The sequence below is a fragment of the Crocodylus porosus genome, unplaced genomic scaffold (assembly GCF_001723895.1).
Source record: "Crocodylus porosus isolate Cpor-Errol unplaced genomic scaffold, CroPor_comp1, whole genome shotgun sequence".
Taxonomy (NCBI): Eukaryota; Metazoa; Chordata; order Crocodylia; family Crocodylidae; genus Crocodylus; species Crocodylus porosus.
The window spans coordinates 15,382,297-15,406,207 of NW_017728910.1; the positions used below are offsets into that span (position 1 = coordinate 15,382,297).

At 42.2% G+C, this 23,911-nt stretch overlaps 1 protein-coding gene across 1 annotated transcript in view; it reads right to left on the minus strand.

Annotated features, from left to right (window-relative positions):
* SPATA16 (spermatogenesis associated 16) overlaps window positions 1-23,911 on the minus strand; it is a 129,550-nt gene that overhangs the window by 39,639 nt on the left and 66,000 nt on the right. Inside the window, exons 4-7 of the mRNA XM_019532519.1 lie at window positions 23,041-23,125; window positions 5,852-5,999; window positions 2,826-2,972; window positions 270-382 (exon numbers count right to left, since the gene is read on the minus strand). Of these exons, the coding sequence (XP_019388064.1) occupies window positions 270-382; window positions 2,826-2,972; window positions 5,852-5,999; window positions 23,041-23,125 (493 nt within the window). The remainder of the gene's footprint in view (window positions 1-269; window positions 383-2,825; window positions 2,973-5,851; window positions 6,000-23,040; window positions 23,126-23,911) is intronic.

Below are 23,911 nucleotides of genomic sequence, written 5' to 3' on the forward strand. Positions count from 1 at the left end.
AACAGGGTGCTTTTTACCCCTTGTCCAAGTCACTGATGAAGATGTTGAACAGTGCGGGCCCGAGGACCGAGCCCTGGGGAACCCCACTGCCCACATCCCTCCAGGTTGAAAATGACCCGTCCACCCGTCTCTGGGTGCAGCCCTCCAGCCAGTTGGCGACCCATTTGATTGATAAAAATGCACACAAAGCACATATGTCAATCATTCACACCTGTACAAATTTCTGATACAGCATTTACTGGGAGCCATTAAGTAGATGCTATACCCACAGTTAATTTGGTGCTTCGGATAAAATCCATTACTGGCAAGATCTTTTTCCCGATGGTTTCCAAGTGTCTTACTAATTCTTCTCTTGTAAGAGGACCAAAAGGATGTTTGTGCTCTAAGAAATGAAATAGTAAATATTGATATTGTTTTTGTTCATGCCATGATACATTTCATTCTAGAGTGGACTGAGAGCCACGTGATCTTGGAGAAGAGCTGGAAAGTCTGTCTGCAGGCCACAATAAAATCAGCTGAAGCAGGGACCTCTAGATCCCAATGCTGTCACTGGGGCCCAACTGCTTTTGTTTATTCCAGCTTTTATTTTTTCCCCTCTGCTGAGAGGCCATTAATCCAACCTCAGGATCTGCACCTCAGTCTCACTCCAAATGCCCTACTGCCTTTCTCCTTCCCTCCTGTTCATTCTCCCTGCACTGCTGCATCTCCTGCTGTTTGCGCAGGAACTGTAAGAAGGAAGCCCAGGGGCACCGTTCCAGAGCACTGCATTAACTCAATAAGTAGAAGCACTGAAGGTCTCACTACAAATATACTGCTGCTCTGGCTGAATTCGGGAATGTCTAAAAACACGGGCAACACCACAAGAGAACTCATAGACTACATCAACTGGGGATACCCTTTTCCTATGCATTACGCTGCCCCTTCAATATCCTCTCTCCGCTCCCTGCTCTCTGTTCAGCTGTGCCCTACCAGCTAGACACTCCTACAGAAACCAAAAAAGAAACAGCATTGGCTATACAAGCTGGCTAGTGATTCTGGTTAAATAAATACTAAAGACAATGATGCAAAAGTTGCATTGTTATTGGTACCTGAGTTAGTTAGCTGTGCATATTTACACAAGTTGCAATCATACCCTTGGATTACAGGGAAGATGTATGATTAGGGCCATGCATCTGCTACTATCAACAGTATATACACAGCATCATCCCACACCTCTCTATAGGTCTTATATAGCTCCCATTACTAGGGCTGTGCAAAGCTTCAGTAGCTGATTGGATTGGGAGAAGATTTGGCCTCATGATTGGGGGCTGAGAGAATGAACAGGGGCTTCCCCCGAACTCCCAGTTTGATTCCCTACTTCTCGGTTCAATCCCTCAGCTCCCAATCATTCCCTCAGCCCCTGTGGCTTTTCTTGGAGCTGCCAGCACAGCCTGCCTCACCCCAGCAGGGGTGGGGGCAGCCGGTGCAGCAGCCAGACAAGCCGTGGCTTGAGCCAGCAGCCCCAGAAGAAGCCACGGGGGTTGGGGGGAATGATCAGGGAGCTAGGGGGAATGATTGGGGGCTGGGGGAACAAACAGGGGCTTCCCCCTTGCTCCTGGTTCAATTCCCCATCTCCCGATCATTCCCCCCAGCCTCCAGAGTTTTTCCTGGGGCTGCCAGCACCGCCTGCCTCACCCCAGCACAGGGGCAGCCAGGGGAGCATCTGCATGAGCCACGGCTTCTCCTGGGGCTGCCGGCTCAAGCCGGGGCTCAGCCCGCTAGCACTACTTGCCTGTATAGTCTATGGCCGAGTAAGATTTGGTGCCAAATATCTTCAGATTTGGATTCGGCCAAATCAAATCAGGATAGCGATTCAGGTAATCGAATCACTGTCCTGCTGAATCTGAATCCAAAGCAAATACTTTCTGCTTTGCACAGGCCTACCCATTACCATATTATCCAAGTATCCAAACACTTGATAATCTTTAATGCAGGTAAAGCAGTACTATTGTCCCCATTTCCAGAAAAAGAATCAAAGAACAAAGAAATGAAGTGACTTGCCTAAAGGACTCTATGATGGGGAAGGCAACTAATTTAGGGCCCCAGCTTAGCACCCCAATGATTAACACCAGTTTAGCACCACTTCTACTCTACAGCCAGGATAATCAGAGTGGATGCATCTACACCAGACATTTACCACAATTACCTATTTAGCTCCAAAGTAACCATCTCAGCATCTGCACATGCAGGGATTTTAGTCTGGAATAAACTAATAAACTCTGCATCAGGGTACAAGTACTACCCTGCTGCCGAGTTTTTTAATTCACAGTACCGCATGTGTAGACGCTGACAGGGCTGTCTGGGGCATTAGGATGCTCTAGTGTGGGGGCTGCCTGCCAGCGAGCCCCACACTGGAGCATCCCTACTCCGGACAGCTCCTCTGCAGCACCTTGAGCTGGGTCAGAATAGACCGGGGCTGGCAGGCTGGCCCCCAGACCCATGCCAGCTAGAGCTGCTCCAACCCAGCTGAATGTGCTGTGGTCCCAGGCACATGTGTAAATGTGGTGCCCAGGAGCAATAAACTCTGGAGCAATACGTGCTGGAGTTTATTGCTTCACATTAATATGCACATGTAGACGTGCCCAGTGGGTATCTGCTTGCACCAAAATTGAGAGGGATGGGTGACAAAAGCCTACATAGAGTGGGTGAGGAGGAGGAAGAATGCTATTCTAGGAGGAATGGAATCCACTTAGACTACACAGCCCCCAGCCCATGGTGCAGAAAGATTTCTGCCACTGGAAGTGATACACTGAATTGTATTAACACTGCTAGACAAGCTGACGTACCTGAAAGCATGGGCAGCTTTCTACTTGACATCTTTTCCAAGAACTTCCCAACATCTTTGGTTTTGAAACCCAGAGTTAACAAGTATTGCTGGGGACACAGAGAAACCCAGTCAGCTGTCTGTGGCAAGAGATGGAGCCCACGTGCATCTAGAATAGAACAACAAGAGCAGTGGCTGCTTTTGCATTTCTGGAAGCACTGTATTCACTACTTTTCTGAAAAACAAAGTTCTACCAATATATAGCAGTCGATGAAATTTAACAAAACAACTTCTCAAAATAATAGTGCCCAGAAGAAAAAAACATACTGTTAAAGGTGTTGTTAGGTGCAGGCTTGTGCTGTACCTTTCATTTTTTTATTTCATTTATATATACAGAGTTGACTTAGTGGTTTACAGCCAGAAGTATAAAACACTGTCTGTCAAAGTCTCATTTAGCAGTCATTTGGGTGTTGCAGCTGTTGCCTTTAAAACCGTACCCATGTCCAGAAAGCTTTCTGTCTCTGATGCATTCTAAAATTTAAAATGGACTGTGCTGTGCATTTGGATTTAAAAATATACCTCCTTTCTACCCTGGCATCATAGGACAAGCTGGGGAACAACTGAATCCTTACAATATATCAAAACTTGAAATAAGTATGAATGTTACTGAATTAATTTTTAAGGGTATTTCAAATGAAAACTTCAGGAGAACATTGGTATTGAAAAACATGCTTAAAAAAAAAGCATTCTAGTTCACATTTTAAATCAGAAAAAGGTGAAGTATGGAATTGTTTGACTAGCAGGACACAAGTTGCCACCCATCCCAAACAGAAAAAGATTGACAATGACTGCCACTAGCTGAAGCATCTTTGCTGGACCATGTGAAATACCTTTGTGCTTTCTATCCAGGCCTGAATAGGCAAGTCACAAAAAGGACACCACCTCAATTGACATTAATCTATACCATTGTCAGCTGCCCCAAGAAAGGGTTGTGACCGATTGAGAATGGAAAAATGAACTGAGTTCTCAACCTTTGAGGTTGGTCCTTCCAGATCAGAAATAAGGTAGGTTGGTTGAACAGCTTGCAATGTTGTATTGTCTGTACTCTACCTCTTTTTTGAACATATGGGAGTGATAGTCTCCAGATCTGCTAGCTTAACATCTTTCACCCTCATTAAGTTCACAAAAGCAAACCAGACAAAACAAAGCCACGCTAAATCTTTTAGCGTTCTTTACTTGCATCACACAGGAAGTGGCACACAATGGACCCAATTATGGCCTAGCTGTACAGTACCATTTCCAGAGAAGTCAATGAGCTGTATTCCACACTCAGTCGCTGTAGTGTAAAACTCAAGTAACTCTGCTGATGTCCGAAGGGTGCTGTAACCATGCAACTAGCTTTGTTACATGTACTGATCAAGACCAGCAATGATTGATTAAAGTGGTGTACAACTAGATCCTATCCTGTCCTGTCCTCCTTTCTCTCCCTCCCTTGCTTCCTCTCACCCCCTCTCCCTCTTTTCCTTCTTTCCTTTAATGAAAAAAATACAAAATTAAGGAAGCTATTGACCTATTGATTTCCAGTGCAGCTTGCACTCAGATGCTTTTGAAAATCTCACTACAGGTATAAATTGTTTTGGGGGGGGGAGGAATGAGGTTATGTGAGACATGAATTTATCTCTTTTCCAATCAGGTTTACAGAATTTTATATTACACTCCTTTTAATGCCAATACTTTTGTTCCCTGGAAATTCTCCACAAAGTTGCATCAGCAAGTAAACAGAAGACAGCAACTTTACAACCTCCATGAAAAATGAATCTCTATTTTCTCTCTATAACGCCCCCCCCCCACATGCGTGTGCTTCTCAACCTATAAAATCAAGGTAATCTGTTTTTATACAATGATTTTGTTACACATGAAATAAAATGATAAATATGCTTATATGTTTTAAATACTTGCATGCCCTTGTGGTAAATGCTTGGATTTATTAACCTCTGCTTGTTTGTTTGTTCCAGTGTTCCTGAAAGGTGATGTGTTAATTGTCTTCAAGATCTTGTTCATAGTAACAAAGCAAGTATAGTATGGAGAGTAATGTAGCCGTATGGCCCAACCAATTAGCTTTAGCTCTGATCTAAAGACAGCACTTCTAGAAGGCAAACAGGATTTCAGTGTTTCAAACTTTCTGCAGAAACTGTCCATACTGTGCTAGCAGTTAGGGCTGGTTTGTGTGATGTGAACAAATGTGCGCAAGTAAATTGGGCTGATATCGAGTAATTACTTTTCCCTCTATCTGTTTCAGCACCATAACGTGAAGCATCAGAATCTTATCAGTCATATCAGTCATCATTGTTCTAAGTTACTAAATTAGCAATGATGGCAAGGAGTTCCTTTCTTTCTACCTTTTCCTTTCCAGAATACCCTGCCTATTTCTCTTGGGCTGAGGATCTGGTCACTGGGATTTAATTGTTTAGCAACTCCAGAACAGGCTACTCTGGTTTACTCTAACTGGAGACGACAGATGGGAGTTGCACAAAAGAATCCAAGTGTTCACTCTTGACCCCCAGGCCTTCCACCTTATTCACTTCTAGACCCTACTCAATGTCCTTGTTCTGTATGGAAGGAGGCTTGACCACCCATTCACATAGCCATGAAACCTCAGCCTCTGTGGGGAGTGATGAAAGCAATGGCGCTCAGCAGGGATGGTAATGTTGTCGACCAGAGGTAAAACATTATACCCTCAAGAGCTATCAACTACAGAACTCCCCCAAAGATTAGGATGAACTCACGCCTTTAGAGACAAACTGACCTTATAACAAAAACTATGCTCTAAATAAGGAAAACAGAGAAGGACATTTTGGACATTGTACGTCAAATTCTCCTTTATCTGAGCGCTAGTTCAAAGCCTATGCCATTGGTCCTCTGTACATGAATGAATTACATCACATGTGAAAGCAAGTATTTGTAGGATCTGGCCCAAGACATCCACAAACTAAAGTCAGCTATAGACACACACAAATATGCTCCAATGCAGTTTGAAGGCACCGTTACCTGTGTATATGTAGTCTACATAGTCAGGGTGTTTTTTAGCAAAGGCTTCTTTCATCTTGTCTATTTTGTCAGCCTTTGCTTTTGTTGCAAATGGTGTGTACATAACTGAATAAGATTCTTCTCTGGTGATGGCTTCTTCAATCATAGCCTAAAAAAGGCATAGAAACGACATATACCGTGTCAGTAGAAAGTGAACAGCTATTTAAGGGAAAAAAAGAAAAATAATTACCTTCACAGATGATATTTTTTCTTTAATAATTGCACAGTCATGCAAAGATAACATATTTTGGCCTTGAATATTAATTGGAGAGGAATTCAAATTAGTTCCAGAAAACACTGCCTGTCTCACACACAGAAAATCAGTTTAATGTAGAAAGAACATTTGTAAACAGTTTTCAGTGAAGTGAGCCTACGTATTCAATGGGGAGAAAAGTCTTGGACAAATTGTCTTCAAGATGAAAAGAAAAATTGATTTCATGTTCTCTGTAGGTCACTTCCTTTACCTGATGTGAAGTCCTGATTCAGTATTTGATTGCTGGCTAAACGCTATAAAGCATTCATATTACCTCTTGGGTTGGTGTGACTCAAGTACTGGGTCTATATGGAATATTAGCCTTAAAATATTATATTTAAACAGTTTGCATTACGAGTAACATTCACCCCTATTGCTAGGGTATCGGCACAAAATTTATGAATCATGTAACATCTTAAAACATTCTTATGCAATATGTAGTGCTGGCCTTACAAACATAAGGAAGTATCACCCAAAATGGGCTTCCAGTGTAAAATAGGATGTTCCAGTTCCACGCAAACACAACATTTGCAAGCCAGAACCAGTCTCATTGAACACTGTGACTATACCCGCCTATGACAGGAATTAACCACTGTTTCTGATACAGCTCTAAATACAGCTCACTGTGAGCTACATACATTTGCTGTAAAATCAGGTTCCTCATCAGCAGAGCTGTGCCCGTTGCTGACATACGGCCTCTTTTGCTAGTATGGATGATAAAATCTTCAATATTTCTTCATTCCATTTAATCTTGTATTCATATAAATATTCACTTGCACAGGGTTAGCAGCCACAAATCAAGAAAGACAAAGCATAAGGAGAAAAATTTGCATGCTTTAACAGGGAGCTTATGCCATGTATGACTCCTTAAGCTGGAGTGACTCAATGAAAATCCCACTGTGGTACAGCTAGCTATTCCTCTGACAAGGTTTCCTTCAATTCTCAAGGTCATCCATCAGTGATATAAAATTCCCCAAGAAAAAAAATGTGCATTTCTGAGTAATGTGCTCCACTGACAACTGCTAGGCTGGAATGGAAGGCTGCAGTCACTGAGAATAAAGTATCTGTGTCCTTTTCTGTAATATTCCTAAACAACAGGTTCTTTGGTATGTATTATATGAGTTTACTTCAAGAAGGAGAATGCTGGATCCAGTGAAAAGAGTGCCTTGATCTGCTTGCTTTAGTACAATATGTCTTACAAATGGAATCTGCTTAGCTCTGCTGAAGAGTCTGTTCACAAAAGGCAGACCCACATTTTTTAACAGAAGCAAAATTTAAGAATAAAGTCATTCTTATAGCGAGAAAAACGTATGCTTACAATAGTAAGACCATGCTACATGTAATGTTCCCCACTGAATCAATTCCTTTATTTATGCAGTTCTGGAATATAAGGTGTAGCTTGGAGATAAACTGCATTCAGACTCAAATCCTCCCATCTTTCCGTGACTTCAGACAGCTCTGAATACACCAGAAATGGTGCAATTGTACTGTGCTGAGATTAGGGCAGGATATCAGTAATCTATGCAGGGAGTAAGTCGTTTATACGCACATAATTTCTCACGACACATAGATCCATGCCATCAGCCTGGATAATTGTGCTAACTGGTCTCGATAGGCAAAGTGCATCTGAGAAGATCTGGTCCATTTCTCCGGTTTGTGGCTGCAAGACTACTCCAGAGGGTCTGTGGCTGGTGGGGAAAACTGCTTCCACATCTGCCCTGGTGGAGTATCGTATATCCTTCCCAATTACTCAGACTGGATTTTGGGCAAGGGGGGATGAGGCATGGGGAAGGGGAGGGTCAATTGTACTTTTAGACCAGGGGTGTCAAAGGCATTATCTGGCCCCCAGTGCTGGCTCCACACAGGGCCAGTCCAGGACTGCCCCTGCATTCCTCATCCAACACCTGTGATTCCTGCTCCAGCCAGTCAGAGACTGTGCTGCACACAGCTAGTCTGGGAGGTGAGCTGCATACGGCACCTGCTGTAATCAGCCCGGGGTGGGCACTGCATACAGCACACATGCAGTGGGCACCATGTACGGTGCTCTCCCAAATGAGCTAGACTGGGTGCTGGATCTGGCGTGTTGTGGGGGAGGGCGCTCTGGGCATCTCCCACATGCTGGATCCAGCACCCACTCCGGCCAGTCCAGGACCTGCGTTGCGCGCAGGACTGTCTGGTGAGGGCACCGCATGTGGTTTGCTTCCTGATCTGGCCAGAGTGGGTGCCATGTATAGTGCAGCCCCTGACCAGCTGGAGCTAGCTCTGTGGGCACTGGATCTGGCCTGTGGGGACAGGGGTCTCTGTGGACCCAATCTGGCCCATGGGGCTGGTCCCATGCTGTTTATCTGGCCCATGGACCAGTCCAGTTTGACACCTCTGCTTTTAAGGAATCACCTGCACTCTGCCCACTGATTCCCATCTGCTAGCATAACTTCTAAAATGTCAAAGATCTGAGGCCTTCAAAACCAAAACCCTGCCTTCTTTTTCCTTAAATAAAGACCAGGGGAAAGCAGAGATTAAAATGCATGCTCCTCCATAGTCTATAATAGACAGCATTCGTTTCTGGACAGCTTTAAAGTGTCCATTGTATCACAAACCACCAGATATCATGCTATAAATTGTTCCCTTTCGTGAAGATGGAGTTCCAGTTTTCCAGTGATAAATATTTACCATCTCTGAGGCTAGCACTGGTAAGATGAGAGATATCAGACCATAAAATAACTGTTCTAAAATATAGGAAAGCTATTTTAGATATTTCATATTTGTATGAACCCTACTTTTTTCCTGTCCCTTTGAGGCTTGTGAGGAAGAATGAACAAAACTTGATTTTACAGTGAAAGGGCTCTTACAGATACCACCAAAACACCCCATTAAAAATCCATTTTTAACAACCAGAGGCTCAGTTAATTGCATCCACAGTTAACCAACATCATGTGCAGATAGGGGCACACATTAAGTTGGACATATTGTATACTTAGATATCAGGCACTCAGTATTTAACATTTGGCCATTATGTTATAGAGAATAATTTTGTAATGTGTATATATAGTCTAAACGGAGTGTCGGGCATTGAGTTGCAACATGGAGTTTTTCCTGGCACTTGCTTGCATAGCTCACTTTTGGCTAAATACATTTAGGCAAATGGTCCTTGAGAATGGTCTGTATTCTAAATGGTCCTTATATCCTTGAGAAAAATATAAGCTTTTGCAAATAAAACCCTTCCACCACCACATGCCCATAAAGCATCTACGCAGTGTACAAATAGTGACTGGCTCAGAGCAGAACAACAGTAAAACATTACTCAGAGGATAAAAATAAAAAGCAGTTCCACAGCTTTTGCTCAATACTCCTACAGAAGATACCAGTATTATCAAAAGCAATTTTTTCCCCCAGCTACTGACCCTGCTATTTGTTTTATTACCCTTTGTATTTTTTATTTTTATGGGATTAAAGTCTTCAAAGACATAAAAACTTCATTGCATAAAAAACTTTGAAAGAAAACTATATACAACAAGATCCTTAAAGCTTTCTCTTCTTATGTCTTTTTGGTCTAGACCTTCCACGTAATGTATATACAATGGCCAGAGTATGTTGATGGTTAGAATATGGTCACAAATGAATATTTTCTCTATATTAAAAACAAGTGTTTACTAAAGGAATATTCCCTCTCCCCTTCTCTTTTGGGGCTAGTGCAAGTCAGGTTCATAGAGGCCTCTCTTTTTTTTCTTACAGGACCTGATCTAATGCTGACTGAAATCAGTGGAAAGAAGCCCATCCACTGGACACTGAATCAGGGACATATGGAGCAGTGAGATCCAAAAGAACGTTGTAACGGTTCAGTGGGCATTTCCATAAGATTTTCCATACTTTGAGACTAATCCTTTCAGTCCATAATCTTGTCTCCAAGACAAGACAGCACCTGAGATGGTTCAAGAAACTATTTAATAGACAGTTATTAAATTACTTAATCACAGGAACAGGTTCTTCTTGTATTTGGTGACTGGTATATGCCCGGAGGTATTGCTTACATCCTACCCAAAGCTTTTGTTTTAAAGCTGTTTGGAATCAGAAAAAGTCTGCAAAGAAACCATTAGGAGTGCTAATTCTGAGTGTTTAAAGGAGTATTTCCATTTTTAAACTCCGTTATGGAGCCACAGATCCATTTTAATATGAAAAAGGAACATTTGCAGGATATAGCAAAGAAAAGCTTGAGATTACAGTACTGTCACAACAAGCAAGCAAGCAAGCCCTAAACTGAGCGCTGATGAAGAGTGCCTTGCATTCAAAAGCTTGTCTAACTTTATCCCAACTATGCAGTTGGTCCAATGAAAAATGTTAACCCCCGCCCCACCACAAAAAAAAAAAAAAAAAAAATCTTTCCTCTTACATCATTCCTGGACCATCATGGCTACAACATCACTCCAACACTACCTAAATAAAAAAACTTTGTTACAGGAGAGTAAAAGGTTAAATATATATTTCTTAAGCAGAAGGACCACCATATATTCCTGTATATTGAAGACCCATTTCTGCACCATATATCTGAATGATTCTAACTTTAAATGATTCTATGTCTATTTATATTAAATTTCACAGATCTTCTAATAACACTTAAATTTTAGCCTCAACAGTTTTGCATTATTCCCTTCATGCCTTCCAAAAAATTGTCAAAAACTCATTAAATGAACATGTAGATTTACAAGAAACACAGCTTTCCTATGAAAACTTTTTATGGTAGATTATATAAGTACTTTAATATTTCTATGACTCTTTTTCCATTTTGCTCCATGCATAACAGACATAGGAGAAGAAAAATTAGAGTTGCTGAAAATTCTTCATGATGGTGACACTTGCTTTTGCCAATATACCCCCTAACCTTAATCTTCTTAAACGGCATAAAGTTTTAATTTGGGAAATCAAATTATCTTGACATCCAGAACTAGTAAAAAATGTAGACATCTTCCTGAGATGGCTTTATTTCAGGGCTGCAGTTCAAGCTAATCCACAGCTGCATTTATACTATAGCAGAAATTGATGTTTTTATTGACGATTTTCATTAATATAACAATATCAGCCAGGGTAAAGCAGTTACCCTCTCTATGAAATGTTATTGCTCCTAGACCGGAGGTTAAAAATATGGGAGCTCTGCAATGCAACCTACACATTTTTTTCTATATTCTTGATAACATGAAGTAGTATTTTGTAGCCCTGCTGTGAAGCCGGTCGCTGCTCTGATATGAATATCTTTTTACCATTCTGATCTTCTTATGCCTTTTTTAGTTTTCTTGGGAAAAATAGGTAGAGAATGCCAGAGCATATTCTTTTGTACAATATGTTTATGCTGGAATAAATCACATATTGAACAGGAGAGGTGAAGTTTCCCATTCTTGACCATGTAATACCTCCTCATTAATGTAGGTTACATCATCAAGTATCAGCTTATTTAAGTTCTTAAGTTATTAACAAGCATTTAAGTTTCCCCGTGTTTTTGCATGAAGTATATTTTTAAAAATCAGCTTTTCAGAGTAGCTAAAAAATACATCCATGTATTCTCCCAAGTTCTAAAAGGTGGGCACATAAGCACTTCAGATGGTTACTTTAAAGTTTAAGATATGCTAGATGGTTCAACAAAAGTCATTTTATGTTGCGGGGAAAGAAGAGCCATGCTTTACCTCCTTCTGTAGAGATTGTTATTCATTCAAAAAGTACATCTATAATAAATGGGGTAGGAGATGGATTAGCCTTAAACTGTTATTGAAATTCCCTCCATACATTTCTGCCAGGCATGACAAGCATTGTAGCTGCCCAAATGATGAGAATCCACACTTCTGTTTCAGAAAGCATTCAGCAGTGTAACTACACCTCGATACCTCACCAACTAACATACAGGAACGATGGCACGGATCAGCTTCTCAACTCTTGTGTCATGCGTTCACATCCAAACCTTCAGTGGCATCAACTGAAAATGTATGGGAATTAAACCTTTCTGTAGCTCACAGTAGAAGTAACTTGCGCTGGGAAAGAAGCAGCCAGTGAAGTAGAACAATTTGGCCTAATGAAAGAGGCACTGCTGTACCTATGATGGGGACTAGGAAGGGGGTAAGAATTGCTCTAACCTTCAATTCAAACAACTTGAATGTCTCAAAACGCAAAGTATGCTTGTCCACTGAATTGTAGGGAACTCCAAAGATAGGTCAAAACAGCTTTTATCAAACATTGTCTTGTAAGTGTCTCCCCTTTCTCGAGAAACAGATTGCTTGGCTAGTGAGTGGTAGTTTAATTCCAGCAGATGAAGAGGTGAACTTTATGGGACTGTACTGCTGCATAGCTGGGTTTTCCTACTTGTATAAGTAGAAGCATGGCATTAAAAAGAAATACACAGTGATGACCCTTTGCAATTGTTTGTCAGTGCTAAGGAAAGGCATGGGTATTTTAACCTTCTGCCTCTCATTAAATTATGATATGACTATTGTTAAATTATTGGATATATGAATTTTAAATAGTCTAGACCAGGGGTGCTCAGCCTCTGGACTCTGGGACAAATCCGGCCTGTGGGGCCATGTTATCTGGCCCATTGGGTTCCTGACAGGTCTGGAAATCTAGCAACTGGGGAGTTCTGGTAGCATTAACTGATGTGACAATTAATACTTCCACCATTCTCCCACTGCCAAATTTTCAGAGCCATGGGGAACCCTACAGGTCAGATGACATGGTCCTACACACACACGAGGGTCACTCCATGACCACATCTGGCATGTGGGGTGTCACATTCATGGACTAACTTTATGTGCCAACCTCACACTGAATCCACCCCAGAAACTAACCTCACCTGTAGGATCCAATATGTGGACCTGCTGCATACCACTAATCAGCCTGTGGGGCCAGAAGGTTGAGCATCACTGCTCCGGATCCACAGAAACTGGGCAACCTCACATCAGTCAGGCTGAGCCAAAGACTCAAAATCATTTTGTTCTTGTCAGCTGTACATCTAAAACTTGGACAAAAGAATATGAAGCCAGTGATGCCTTCTTGTACCCAAAAGATGGAGGGATATGCTCCTTGAACGGGATATAGAAAGTTTATTTTTGGAGTTTTCTAGGGACTTCTGCAGGAAAAACTGAACTGGTATCGGTGATGCTCTGTTCACCAGGGTGCCTTTTGGGGTGATAAGGAGCAATGGTCACAAACTGACAGAGCACAGAAAAACTTCATGGTAATGGTAGCTGAACTTTGGAACAGGCTTCCAAGGGAGGTGGTGCTCTCCCCTACCTTGGGGGTCTTTAAAAGAAAGCTGGATAGGCATCTGGCTGGGGTCATGTGACCCCAGCACTCTTTCCTGCCATGGCATGGGGTTGGACTTGATGACCTGTTGAGGTCCCTTCCGACCCTAGCAGCTATGAATCTGTGAAGCAAACAGTGAAACAGTGCAAAAAGTAGAAGCCAGTCAAAGGAGGCTTCAGTCCTCCTTCCAAGCCCACAGCTTCATGTCCCAACCAAACAAGAAAAGAACATTCGATTAGTGACAGCCTGTGACCAATTTGTAGGCTAGCCTACAAATAGGAGATTTATTTAGGCTTAGGAGATGCATCAGCCAACATAGGTAAGCCAGCAGAATGGCAGATAGGATGTTATGTAAAGAAAGGGCAGCTGCTGATCAAGTGGCAGCAACTTGACTATACATCAGCGTGTTTTGGAAAACTGCTGTCCGCTTCCTGCCTTCCAAGTGACTTCAGTCAAGGTCCAGTGTGGTATCTCCTCGAATACAAGAGAAGATATCCAAGTGGAAATGGTGGTGACAGTTAGTGCGCTGGGAACTGCAGAGGCGCGCCTAAGTGGCTACATCTCCTGTCAAAGAGGGAGTAGGGCTTTGCAGCTTAGGAGGAAGCTAAAGTCTTAGGAGCATCACAGAAAGCCTAACTTTCCTGGCTGATGTCCTGGGATCCTCCCTGGAGAGATGCCCCATCAGCCTTCAAGATCTGCTCCCTTTGGTGCCTAGCAAACACATCACCCCTGTATAGCATCTCTTCCGAATCCCGCTCCTGGCATTTCCAAACTACTTCTACGCCCTTCCATTGTTTTTTAAAATGTTGTGGAGCTTTCATCAGCCAGTCAGACTGCTCTCTTTGGACAACTCATTTTATGGCATGACATATGGGGCTCCATTAGCAGTTAACACTCTTATTGGGTTTTGTATTATGCTTTATATTGGGACTTCAATAGCTACAAACTATGACCAAGATATGTATTGTCTATTATATTGACCTGACACATCGCTGAAATAAACCCATCTCTCTCTTATATTACAGATAATTAAGCTCTGTGTTTTAATAAGAATGACATTAAAATATTACCTTCTCTTTGTGTGAAAATACAAGTATGATTCAGCCAATTACAATCCTGAACTGTCTGGTATTAAATACGTTATTATTAAGAAGCAAGCATAGTGGAAAAGGAAAAAATATATGGAAAACAGTTTTAAAATATTTTGGTGATATACTTACAGAATAGTTTCTTGGATGAAGATGCTAGCAACAACTACAACAATAAAAAGCTCTAAAAATAGCATCAGACATAGTATAAATTCACCGTCTCTTTATGGAACAGTGAAAAATAAGAATAAAAGTGATCTCTGCAATCTCAGAAGAAAAGGGCTAAATTGTGCTCTCAGTAGTGTAACAAAGTAGGCCTCAATGCCCAAACCCAGTTGAGACCTAAATGTTTTGGCACAGCATTTCAGACCAGGTCAGGCCTAGCAATGACGCCCTCAAATGTGCTGTGTGGTTCCACGTGCTTCCCTCCTGCACTGTGTTCATGTGGCACCGAAGGCAGATAAATCTACTGTTGAAAGACGGTGTCGGTTAGCCACATCTGCGCATTGCATGGATTCAACACTGCTCCGGGAGGCAGCCCGTAGAGAAATGTGTGTGTGAGAAGGCACCACTGCCAGACCTGGTAAGTTTGTGCTCTGAACATATCCTGAATGTGTATTTCATTACCACTTCATTAAAGGAAGCTCTGAGAAGCCCAAACCAAGACTGGAATTTTGATGTGATTGTGTCTTACAAATAACTTATCAGAAAAGAGAAAAGCTCTAGGTCTTAGGCTCCAGAGCAGTGGTCTCCAAACTTTTTTGATCGTGCACCCCTATCAGTAAAAAATTTTTGAGTACGCACCCCCAGTATGTGTATATTTATATTTGTGCACCCCCATCAGTAAAAAATTTTTGAGCACGCACCCCCAATATGTGTATATTGATATTTGTGCACCCCATCAGTAAAAATTTTTTGAGCATGCACCCCCAATATATGTATATTTATATAAATAGAAATAGAAATAGAAGTTCTAATAGTTTCTTCCCGCACCCCCCTGGATCATCTTGCGCACCCCCTGGGGTGTGCGCACCCCACTTTGGAAACCACTGCTCTAGGGAACAGTGACCATGGGTTCAGTTCCTGTAGCCTTGTCACAGTCATCCTAAATGATCTTGGGCAAGTCTCCTTAGTGGATGCCTACACTGTGGCAGCAGTCATGCTGCTGAGGAAATAAGCTGGACTTACCCACTCCCACTTGGTGTATGTTGACTCTAGAAATGAGGTAGATAAATGCCCTTGGGGCTTCTCCAGCTGCTGTTCTCAAGAACACCAAAAAAACAGGCCTTGAGGATACTGCCAGGGATATCTGTCAGGGCATCCTCACCACTTCATTTCGGGGGTTGACATATGCAGAGTGGGAACAGGTAAGTGGGACTTAGTGCCAGCGCAGTGTGACTGAGCGATGTGCCTTCATGGTGTGGACATACCCATGGTCTCAGTTCTCCTTCTGTAAGACGGTAAAGATAGCACTTCCCCCGTCAGAGGAGGTGTCAAAAAGTTTAATGAGGAAAACTGCACTAAGGATTATGAAGTGCTCAAATGCTACAATGATAGGACTCGCTTTAGTTTCTTCCCTGAAGAGAACGAACAGGAGGAAAGACTAGAGGTGAGGCAAAAATGACTTTATCTGTCTCTGGATCAAATCCTCAGTAACTTGCTCAAAATGATACAGCTAATGGTCATAACATATGGTCAGACATTACAGCCAGACAGCCCAGTGTCCTTTCTTCCTGTGTGTGGTTTTCTTAATGCAAGAGAAAGAAAAGGAAGATCATTACACCCCAAATTTCAACAAAAAAATGAAAAGTTCAAATGATTGAGCTTGTGTTAGCCTTTAAGACCCCCCTGTGCAATATGAATCAGCCAGCGTATTCTTTTTGAGAAAGATGAGAAGAAACTGAAATATGTTACTATTTTCTGCAGTGAAAGAAGTTATAAATACACCTTGAAATAACAGCTAATAAAGTCTACAAGGATGTATGTAACTTGGACATTTCCCTCTCCTGCCTATGCTGTTTCAAAATTATGGGATCAATCCGAAGTGCCTGCACTTGCCAAATACCTGCTGACTATGGATTTCAGGAGGGGATCCTTATGCTGTAAAATAAAACAGTAAGATCTGCTGAAGTACCTGTAACTATGGTGTTCTCAAGAACTAAGGCAAAATACATGTTCTTGTTAATATGATGTCCAAGTTATCCAAAGAGGCTAAACTGTCAACTCATGTCAGACACTCCACTAAAAGCATCGTGTAACAGTCTTTCTACCACTACCTTGGAAATCTGACATGTCATATCATGTGGATGACACGATGTACATCAAGAACCAGTGTATAAAACTATATTTAGTCCATAGTTGGAAGACTGATGATGATATTATGTTTATAGTCAGAGTTTTCTTGCTCTTCACCTTGCTGTCAACATCTTGCTGAAGCTGAACTGCATGGGGTTTCAAGGCATTTGATCCCTGCTCAGGAGGAACTCAACACCCTGAAGGACGAAGGGAGCTTCTTGTAGAATTGGTTCTAGTTGTTTCCTAACACATGCATTATTCTCTGTGTATGGTATCCCAGATGAAGAAAAGGCTGATGCTCATATTAATACCAGGTGACCAGAGCAAAACAAATTCTGTTTGAATTTTCAAACATATGCCTTGGCTATGCTAGCGCCCCTTTCAAGTTCTCTCTGCAAACATTTGAGCAAATTTCAACTAACAAAAACATTCATGGAAAGCCAAGTCCTAGAGCTCCATGTGTCCATAGAGCTTTTATTTTCAATCAAGCACTTAGGCAGGAAGTGGCTTTGTGATGGTTGCCATCTTGGCAACAACAGCTAGAGACCTGTTAAAAGTATGAACTACTACAGTTAAGTAGCAAGTCTTCCTAACTCAGAGCCAGAGGGAGACCCACAACACTCAGCAGAAAATAAAATAAAAAACCCTATACTTTATATAACCAACTGCAACTAAACCAGACATCGAGGTTATGCTTCTTTTCAACCCATATTTAAAAAAATATTTTGTGAATGGAGACAAAGGAATAATTCATTGAATAGAAATATATATAGTAAATTATTTGCTCAGCTGTAATCAGCCTTATCCCTGCATCTCAGAGTGGAGCAGAAGGGAAATACTATTATTAAAAAAAACAATAGAGTGCCATGTTACCCAACATTTTCCACATGCACAATGAGTGTAAGATCTTGCAGTGAAAGACTTAAGTGAACTTGATCTATTTTAGCTAATTGCAGAAAAGATGAAGAGGTGCCTTGATCAAGATCTGTAAATACCTATATGGGGAAGATATCCAAGACAAGAGGGCTGTTTAATCCAGCAATCACTGAACGGTTTGGACAAATTCCATTTGAAGAAAAAGTGCAAATGTTTTAACAGCGAGGACAGCTAAAGAAGAAAAGGTGTTTACAAGGGATGGAAAGTATTCTCAGTCACTGAAATGTCTTTCTGAAAGATAGTTTCAAGTTGAATCACAAATCACTGGGATTGACACAGCAATGACTTGTGTGGAATTCTATTGCTTATTTTATGTAGATCAGATACTACTACTATCCCAGTGATCTTTGCCGACCTTAACATCTATTATGGGTGGCTATAGACGTGCTCATTCCTGTTCTAATGAGAACGTGTCGGAGGACTCAACTGAGCCTATTTCACAGTCTAATCAAAATGCTCCGGTATCACCTCTTCATCACAGGCACTAAGCCCCCACATGTTTCAAAATGGCCGTGGGGACACTTTATCTAAACCTCGTTGAATTAGCTTTAGATAAAGCACACCATGGCCATTTTGAAATGCGCAGGGACTTGATACATGTGACAGTGAGCTGTTTTAATTAGAGTGGCTGTCTGGGAACTGCTCTAATTAAAACACCGCCCCCGCCCCCGAGCACATTTATAGGCAGCCTATGGCTTCTTGCAGCTGAAAGAAATGTTTATAAAGAGGAATGATTATAATAGGAGGAAAACACAGGGAAGGATGTAGGTCATCAGCAGAGAAAAGAAGTCTAATCATTAATACAAATAACAAAGAAGCAAGAGGACTCTTAGCAGATGATGTCAGGGGTAGGGGCAGCATTATAGAAACCATAAAATCAAGAAAGGAAAAGGAGACAAAGGGAGGAATAAGAGGAAATGATTGGTGTGAGCATATGGAGTAGACCTTAAATGCTGGAGGCAGCAAGCGGGAGAGGAACAGGGGAAACACATATTCTGTTTACTCTCCCCTTCAGTACCTTGTATGACACAGGACACCAGACAAGATGGACATTCCTGCTTTGACCCCATAAATGGCAGTTCTTATAGAGTAAGGAAGAAAGGCAAATATTTAGGAGAAGGCAAAATAATACCAACCTTTTCAGATGTCATTTATTCAGTGATAAGAAAGGAGTCAATGGAAGGACTCAAGGAGGGGCAATGTTTTGAAAGCAATGACAGAGGCAGAAGATGTGAGTGAGAAAGGGCTTATTCCAACAGAAGAATCACTGAGAGAAGAAACAACAGTCATTGTTAAAATCCTGAAAAACTTCCATAAGGAAGTTGGCTCAGAGCTCAGTATGATGGACCTTAGTTTTTCCCACGATAAAACGCTCTCTTTAGGAAAGTAAAGATCTACACTATCCTATTTCGCATCTCTTTGCTTCCTCTTCTGTAAATTTCCCTCACAACTGTGAGGCTGCCTACAGAAACAGGAGTGGAATGGTTAACAAGAAAAGGAGCATGCATCAATAGCTGTTGCTTTGGTTACAAAAGCACATAAGCACGGATAGTCGTGACGAGATATTTTCAGTTTTATCCACAGATTGAGACAATATTAATATAAAGATTAGCATTTATTATCTCTGCTTGATCATCATGAGGTGGCAGGTCCCAACACAGGGTCACATCCCACATAATACTGTGTTACTGTCACTGGGTGCACTAGTGACATTGAAGTGGCCCTTGTTGCTAAAAGCACGGAATTCATTAGCTATAAAGATAAAGGCTGTGATGGCGGTACTGGAACATCTTCACCCACAATGCTTTCTAGGGACCCAGTGCTGTTCCTTTTGACTTGAGTGGGAGTACACTGCTGCCTATCATTCAGGCTAGCCTATGCCAAAGAAGGCACTGACTTTGTTTAAAGGCACTGACTTTGTGCAGTGAAGCAATCCATGTCTCTCAGGGAAAACCAAGTGTCTAGGGAAGATCATATTTAACAACTGAAAGCTTCTGCAGATAAGGAAGAGAAGTAAATGCAGCTCCACGGACAGGCAGAAAAGAAGCAGGGGAATGACTGCCTGCTTCTACATAAGATGTTATTGTATGTGCATCAAGAGAGCTAGTGGGGCCTCTGATGCTAAGGCTAGGGACAGAAGTTACATTCAAATCAGTTTAAGTGATCAGAAACTGGTTCAAACCTGTAACAGAACAGAAGTTCAGTGCACATAAACTGGTTTCAAAATGGCTGAAACTAGTTTAAGATAAACCTGGTTAAATGTAGTATCAGACATAACTGATTTGGGTCAAACCGGTTTATGAAATTTCTGTCCCAGACCCCTCCCTAGTTCAAGTGAAATCACAGTCCCGCAGTACTCCCTTGTGTCCCAACAAGCTGCTCCCAGCTTCCAACCCAGGGAGCCAGCAAGTGCCAGGCAATGCAATACATTTATAGCACGTTGTCTGCAGATGGGTAATTCCTGACGGATCTCCTGGGAGATGGGAAAGGGGATTAGGGAGAAGTAATGAGGCGCTGCCCAGGCTGACTCTGGCCATGTCCGCTGCCGTGCAAGTGGCCAGCTGGGCAGACCCCTCCCCACTTTGCCTGGGGCTGCTGCCAAGGTGGACTCTGACTATGCTCCACATTGCATGAGCAGCAAGTAGGGGGGAAAACTGGGTAGCCCCAGTCTAGGGTCCCTGTGCCCATGCCTAAGAGGGGAGGCAGGGGGATTTAAGCCCCCTGCCTTTCCCCCCTTCACCTGAGGCTGCTGCCCAGGTCAGCTCTGGCCATGCTTCCTGCCACATGAGTGGCCAGAGGGCCAGAAAGCTGGGCGGACCCTGGCTGGGGTCCCTGTGCTGGTGGGACAGAGAGGAGACAGGGGAGTTTAATGCCCCTCCTTGCCCCCCCCTTTCCTGAGGCGCTGCCTGGGCTGGTGTCTGGCCGTGCTCCCCTCCCCAGCTTGGGGTCAAACCTGGCAGGGGCTGCTTCCCCCTTCCCCCTCCAGGCACACGCCAGCTGGGGTCCCTGCAGGCCAGGGTGGGGGTTTAAACCTCTCCCTAATCATACTCAGTGGCTATGTCTTCCCCCCCGCCCCCCAGCTCAGCTTCCCCCTAGCTTCGTGGCTGCTGCTAAAGGGAAGGGAGGGCTGCTCTAGCGCCCACTGGCTTCTAGTCTGAGCACTGCAGGCATGTGGATGCATTTCTGGTATCAAAAGTGAATGTCTGTTCACTTGCAAGTTGGTTCAATCTATGGAGGTTAGACTAGCCTGAAAAGATGGAAGCAATTCAGGCTTGGGCTTTTTGAATGCCTGTGTCCACCCATGATTCAGCTACCAAGGTCAAGGAATAGGAATAGAGCTGGAGCACTTGGCTAGGGTAACAGTTAGCAAAGGGACAGCCACTGGACAAATCCTTTGGTTCTTTCCCATTGTGAAGGGAATACTAAGAACTGGAATAGGTTATGTGACTGAAATTCCCTCCCTCCCCCTATCTCCTAAAAGGAAATCAGAGGCTTTGCGTAGTGACAGAGCTTCTGGTTCTGTCTCTACTCCGGCCTGCTGCAGCCTCACTCCCATACTGCAATCTGGGGAAGAGCAGGCAAGGCACCTCTCCCTGCATCCTTTCCCTCCTGTTCCTACCAACCCGCTGTGCAATAGGATCACATGGGTCTATTGCAGTGGGTGAGGAGCAGTCTACACCCATTGATTTGTTCCCTGCTACTTTGAAGAGTTCAAGCTAAGAAGCTTGGAACCCATGATGCCAACAAGGGGAAATCCATGGAGAGAAGTGTTAAGAGTAAAAGGAAGATTTTCCATGATAGAAAATGACCTCTTTACAAAGCCTGTGAGCTTAGGATTTTAAATGAGTGTAACCCAGTGGGGGAAAAAAAAAATCAAACTACTGTATATTGAAGAAATCCCCTGCTTGAAGGCATCTGAGAAAGTTCACAGGCACAGCAAACCCTGTCCCAGTGGGTAATACTCTGAACTAGACATGCTTTGCACTCATAGTAGTTTTGGAAGACAGTGCTGCTCTGAACTGAAATTTATTTTGGTATATAAATAAGAACTGGGAGGATGTAGCTAACAATTCTGGAAAGGGCGAATTCACCCTCCGTGGGATATACTAGCATTGTTTTGCCAGTACCGTCCCAGTGTAAAGAAGATCAGAATCAGGCCCTGATAATTCTTTGCATGGTAATGCTCATGGACAGTATATGAAACTATTATAGATTGTGTGGATTTTTCTGAGCCATTTCATCAGCTATTGACAAAGTGATTTGGAATGGGAGCTATCTCCTCTAATACTATCAATTAGTCCGTAAAGCAGTTCTTGTGGATAGCCAGAAGAGCAGCCTTTTCAGTGTGCTTTGCTCAGGGCCAGTTTTGACAATAAGGAAGGAAGACACCAGCAAAAAGGGCAGAGGCAGGGAGCTAAAGTAAATAAAACGGAAAACAAGACCACAGCTGAAGAGTAAGGAGAGGAGCTGATCTGCTTCTACTGCTACCCTCTTATCCCAGCCCCTAAAAACAGAGGAGAGAAGAGACAATGGGAGGTGAGAGACTCCTATGCAGTGGTTGATGCTGATAGATACAGTATATGGTATATGCAATAAGGCTAAGGACCCAGGGAGCTAACACTAAAGACATGGACCCTGATCCAATATAGTGCTTAGACTCCTGATTACTTACAAGCACATGTAATCCCATTACATTTAAAGGGGACATTCATGGGCTTAAAGTTCAGTGCGTGCTTGAGTGACTGGTCGAATCAGGGCCTAGATCCTGTATACCTGACTGAAACAAGCAGTCTTCAAGTGAGTAAGGTACCCCACTGAAGCTGTGAAGACTACTCACAATGCTTACAGTTCATCTTTGCAGAACTGGGGCCTTAAGGAGATATCCTTTTTACTGTACTCTGTTTTCCTTGAGACAGTCTGTGAGGTCTTGTTTCTTCCGGTGCAAGAATACAGAAAGGTATCAGAGAGTTAGTACCATGCAGATTGCAAAAAAGAAAATAGAACTATTGTGGGTACACTTTAAAAAGAAGCTCTTGGGATTGTATAGTATCAGGAATTAAATTTTATAATAGTCCATAAAATTGAAGTATGAGCCAAGGGTTAACAACCTTGAATTTCACCCTTAAAATTAATCCCAGAAATTTTACTTCATTACAAATACGTTAGTACTATACAATGTCTCATGATTGATATGCCCAAGAGCTCCCTTTGTCGGCAGTCTTTTAAGTACTAATCCTTCATTTTGCTTCTAATAGTGAGATGGGTGCCTCCTTCCAAGTTGTACCATCAATTTTTACCTGCCAATACAGTTTGATGAGCTTGCTTATATGCTGCTCACCGCCTCCTGACAGCCAGTACATGTAGTCAGCAATCATGGCACTCCTAATGACAAAAGCAGAACAAACAAGTGTATAGGATGGGGAAAAGATGTAAGCAGCAAATATTTAAACCTGATAACATAAAATGAACTGAATATAAAGTTTGTGTAAAAAGGGTACCCCATTATAAGTAACTATCAGTCATTGCCCAACAGTAAAAAACACATTTTGGGAATACAGTAAGCATTTTTATTATGTAGCTAAACTATATGCGAGTAAACAGCCCTAAATTTTTCCCTTTGATGGCTTTTCTATTTATACTGTGCGCAAATATTTAATGGCTGCTCAAAAATATTTTATTCTAGCCATTTCTTATTATGCTTTAAAGTATTTATGGGCTAAAATACTTTAAATACAGTCTAAATTTCTTCCAGAACAGCACTGGGATGCTAATATATTGTAACATGGGAGCTTGAGAATATCTCAGTCTACTGCAAAGTCAAACATAGTTCACCTTTGATTAAATTATGCTATTTAAAAAAAACCACACACACCAAAAAACAAAGTAATCAGCTATCTTTGTATCTAATTAAATACGCTTTACTACCCAGAGTGTTTGTTAAAACCATTGCATTACTCTTATTAGACCGGGGGGATATTAAAAACTATTGTACAATGGATATTAATGCAGTGCTTTAACAGACTTTAGAAAATCAGTTTGCTTTTATGGCTGCTTCCTCTCACTGCTCTCTATTTCCTTTCCTCTAGAGATTCCAAATCCAATTAAATGTGACTAGATGTAATTCCAAATTGTCACTTTAGTCAATTAAACATATAATAATCTTGTGTA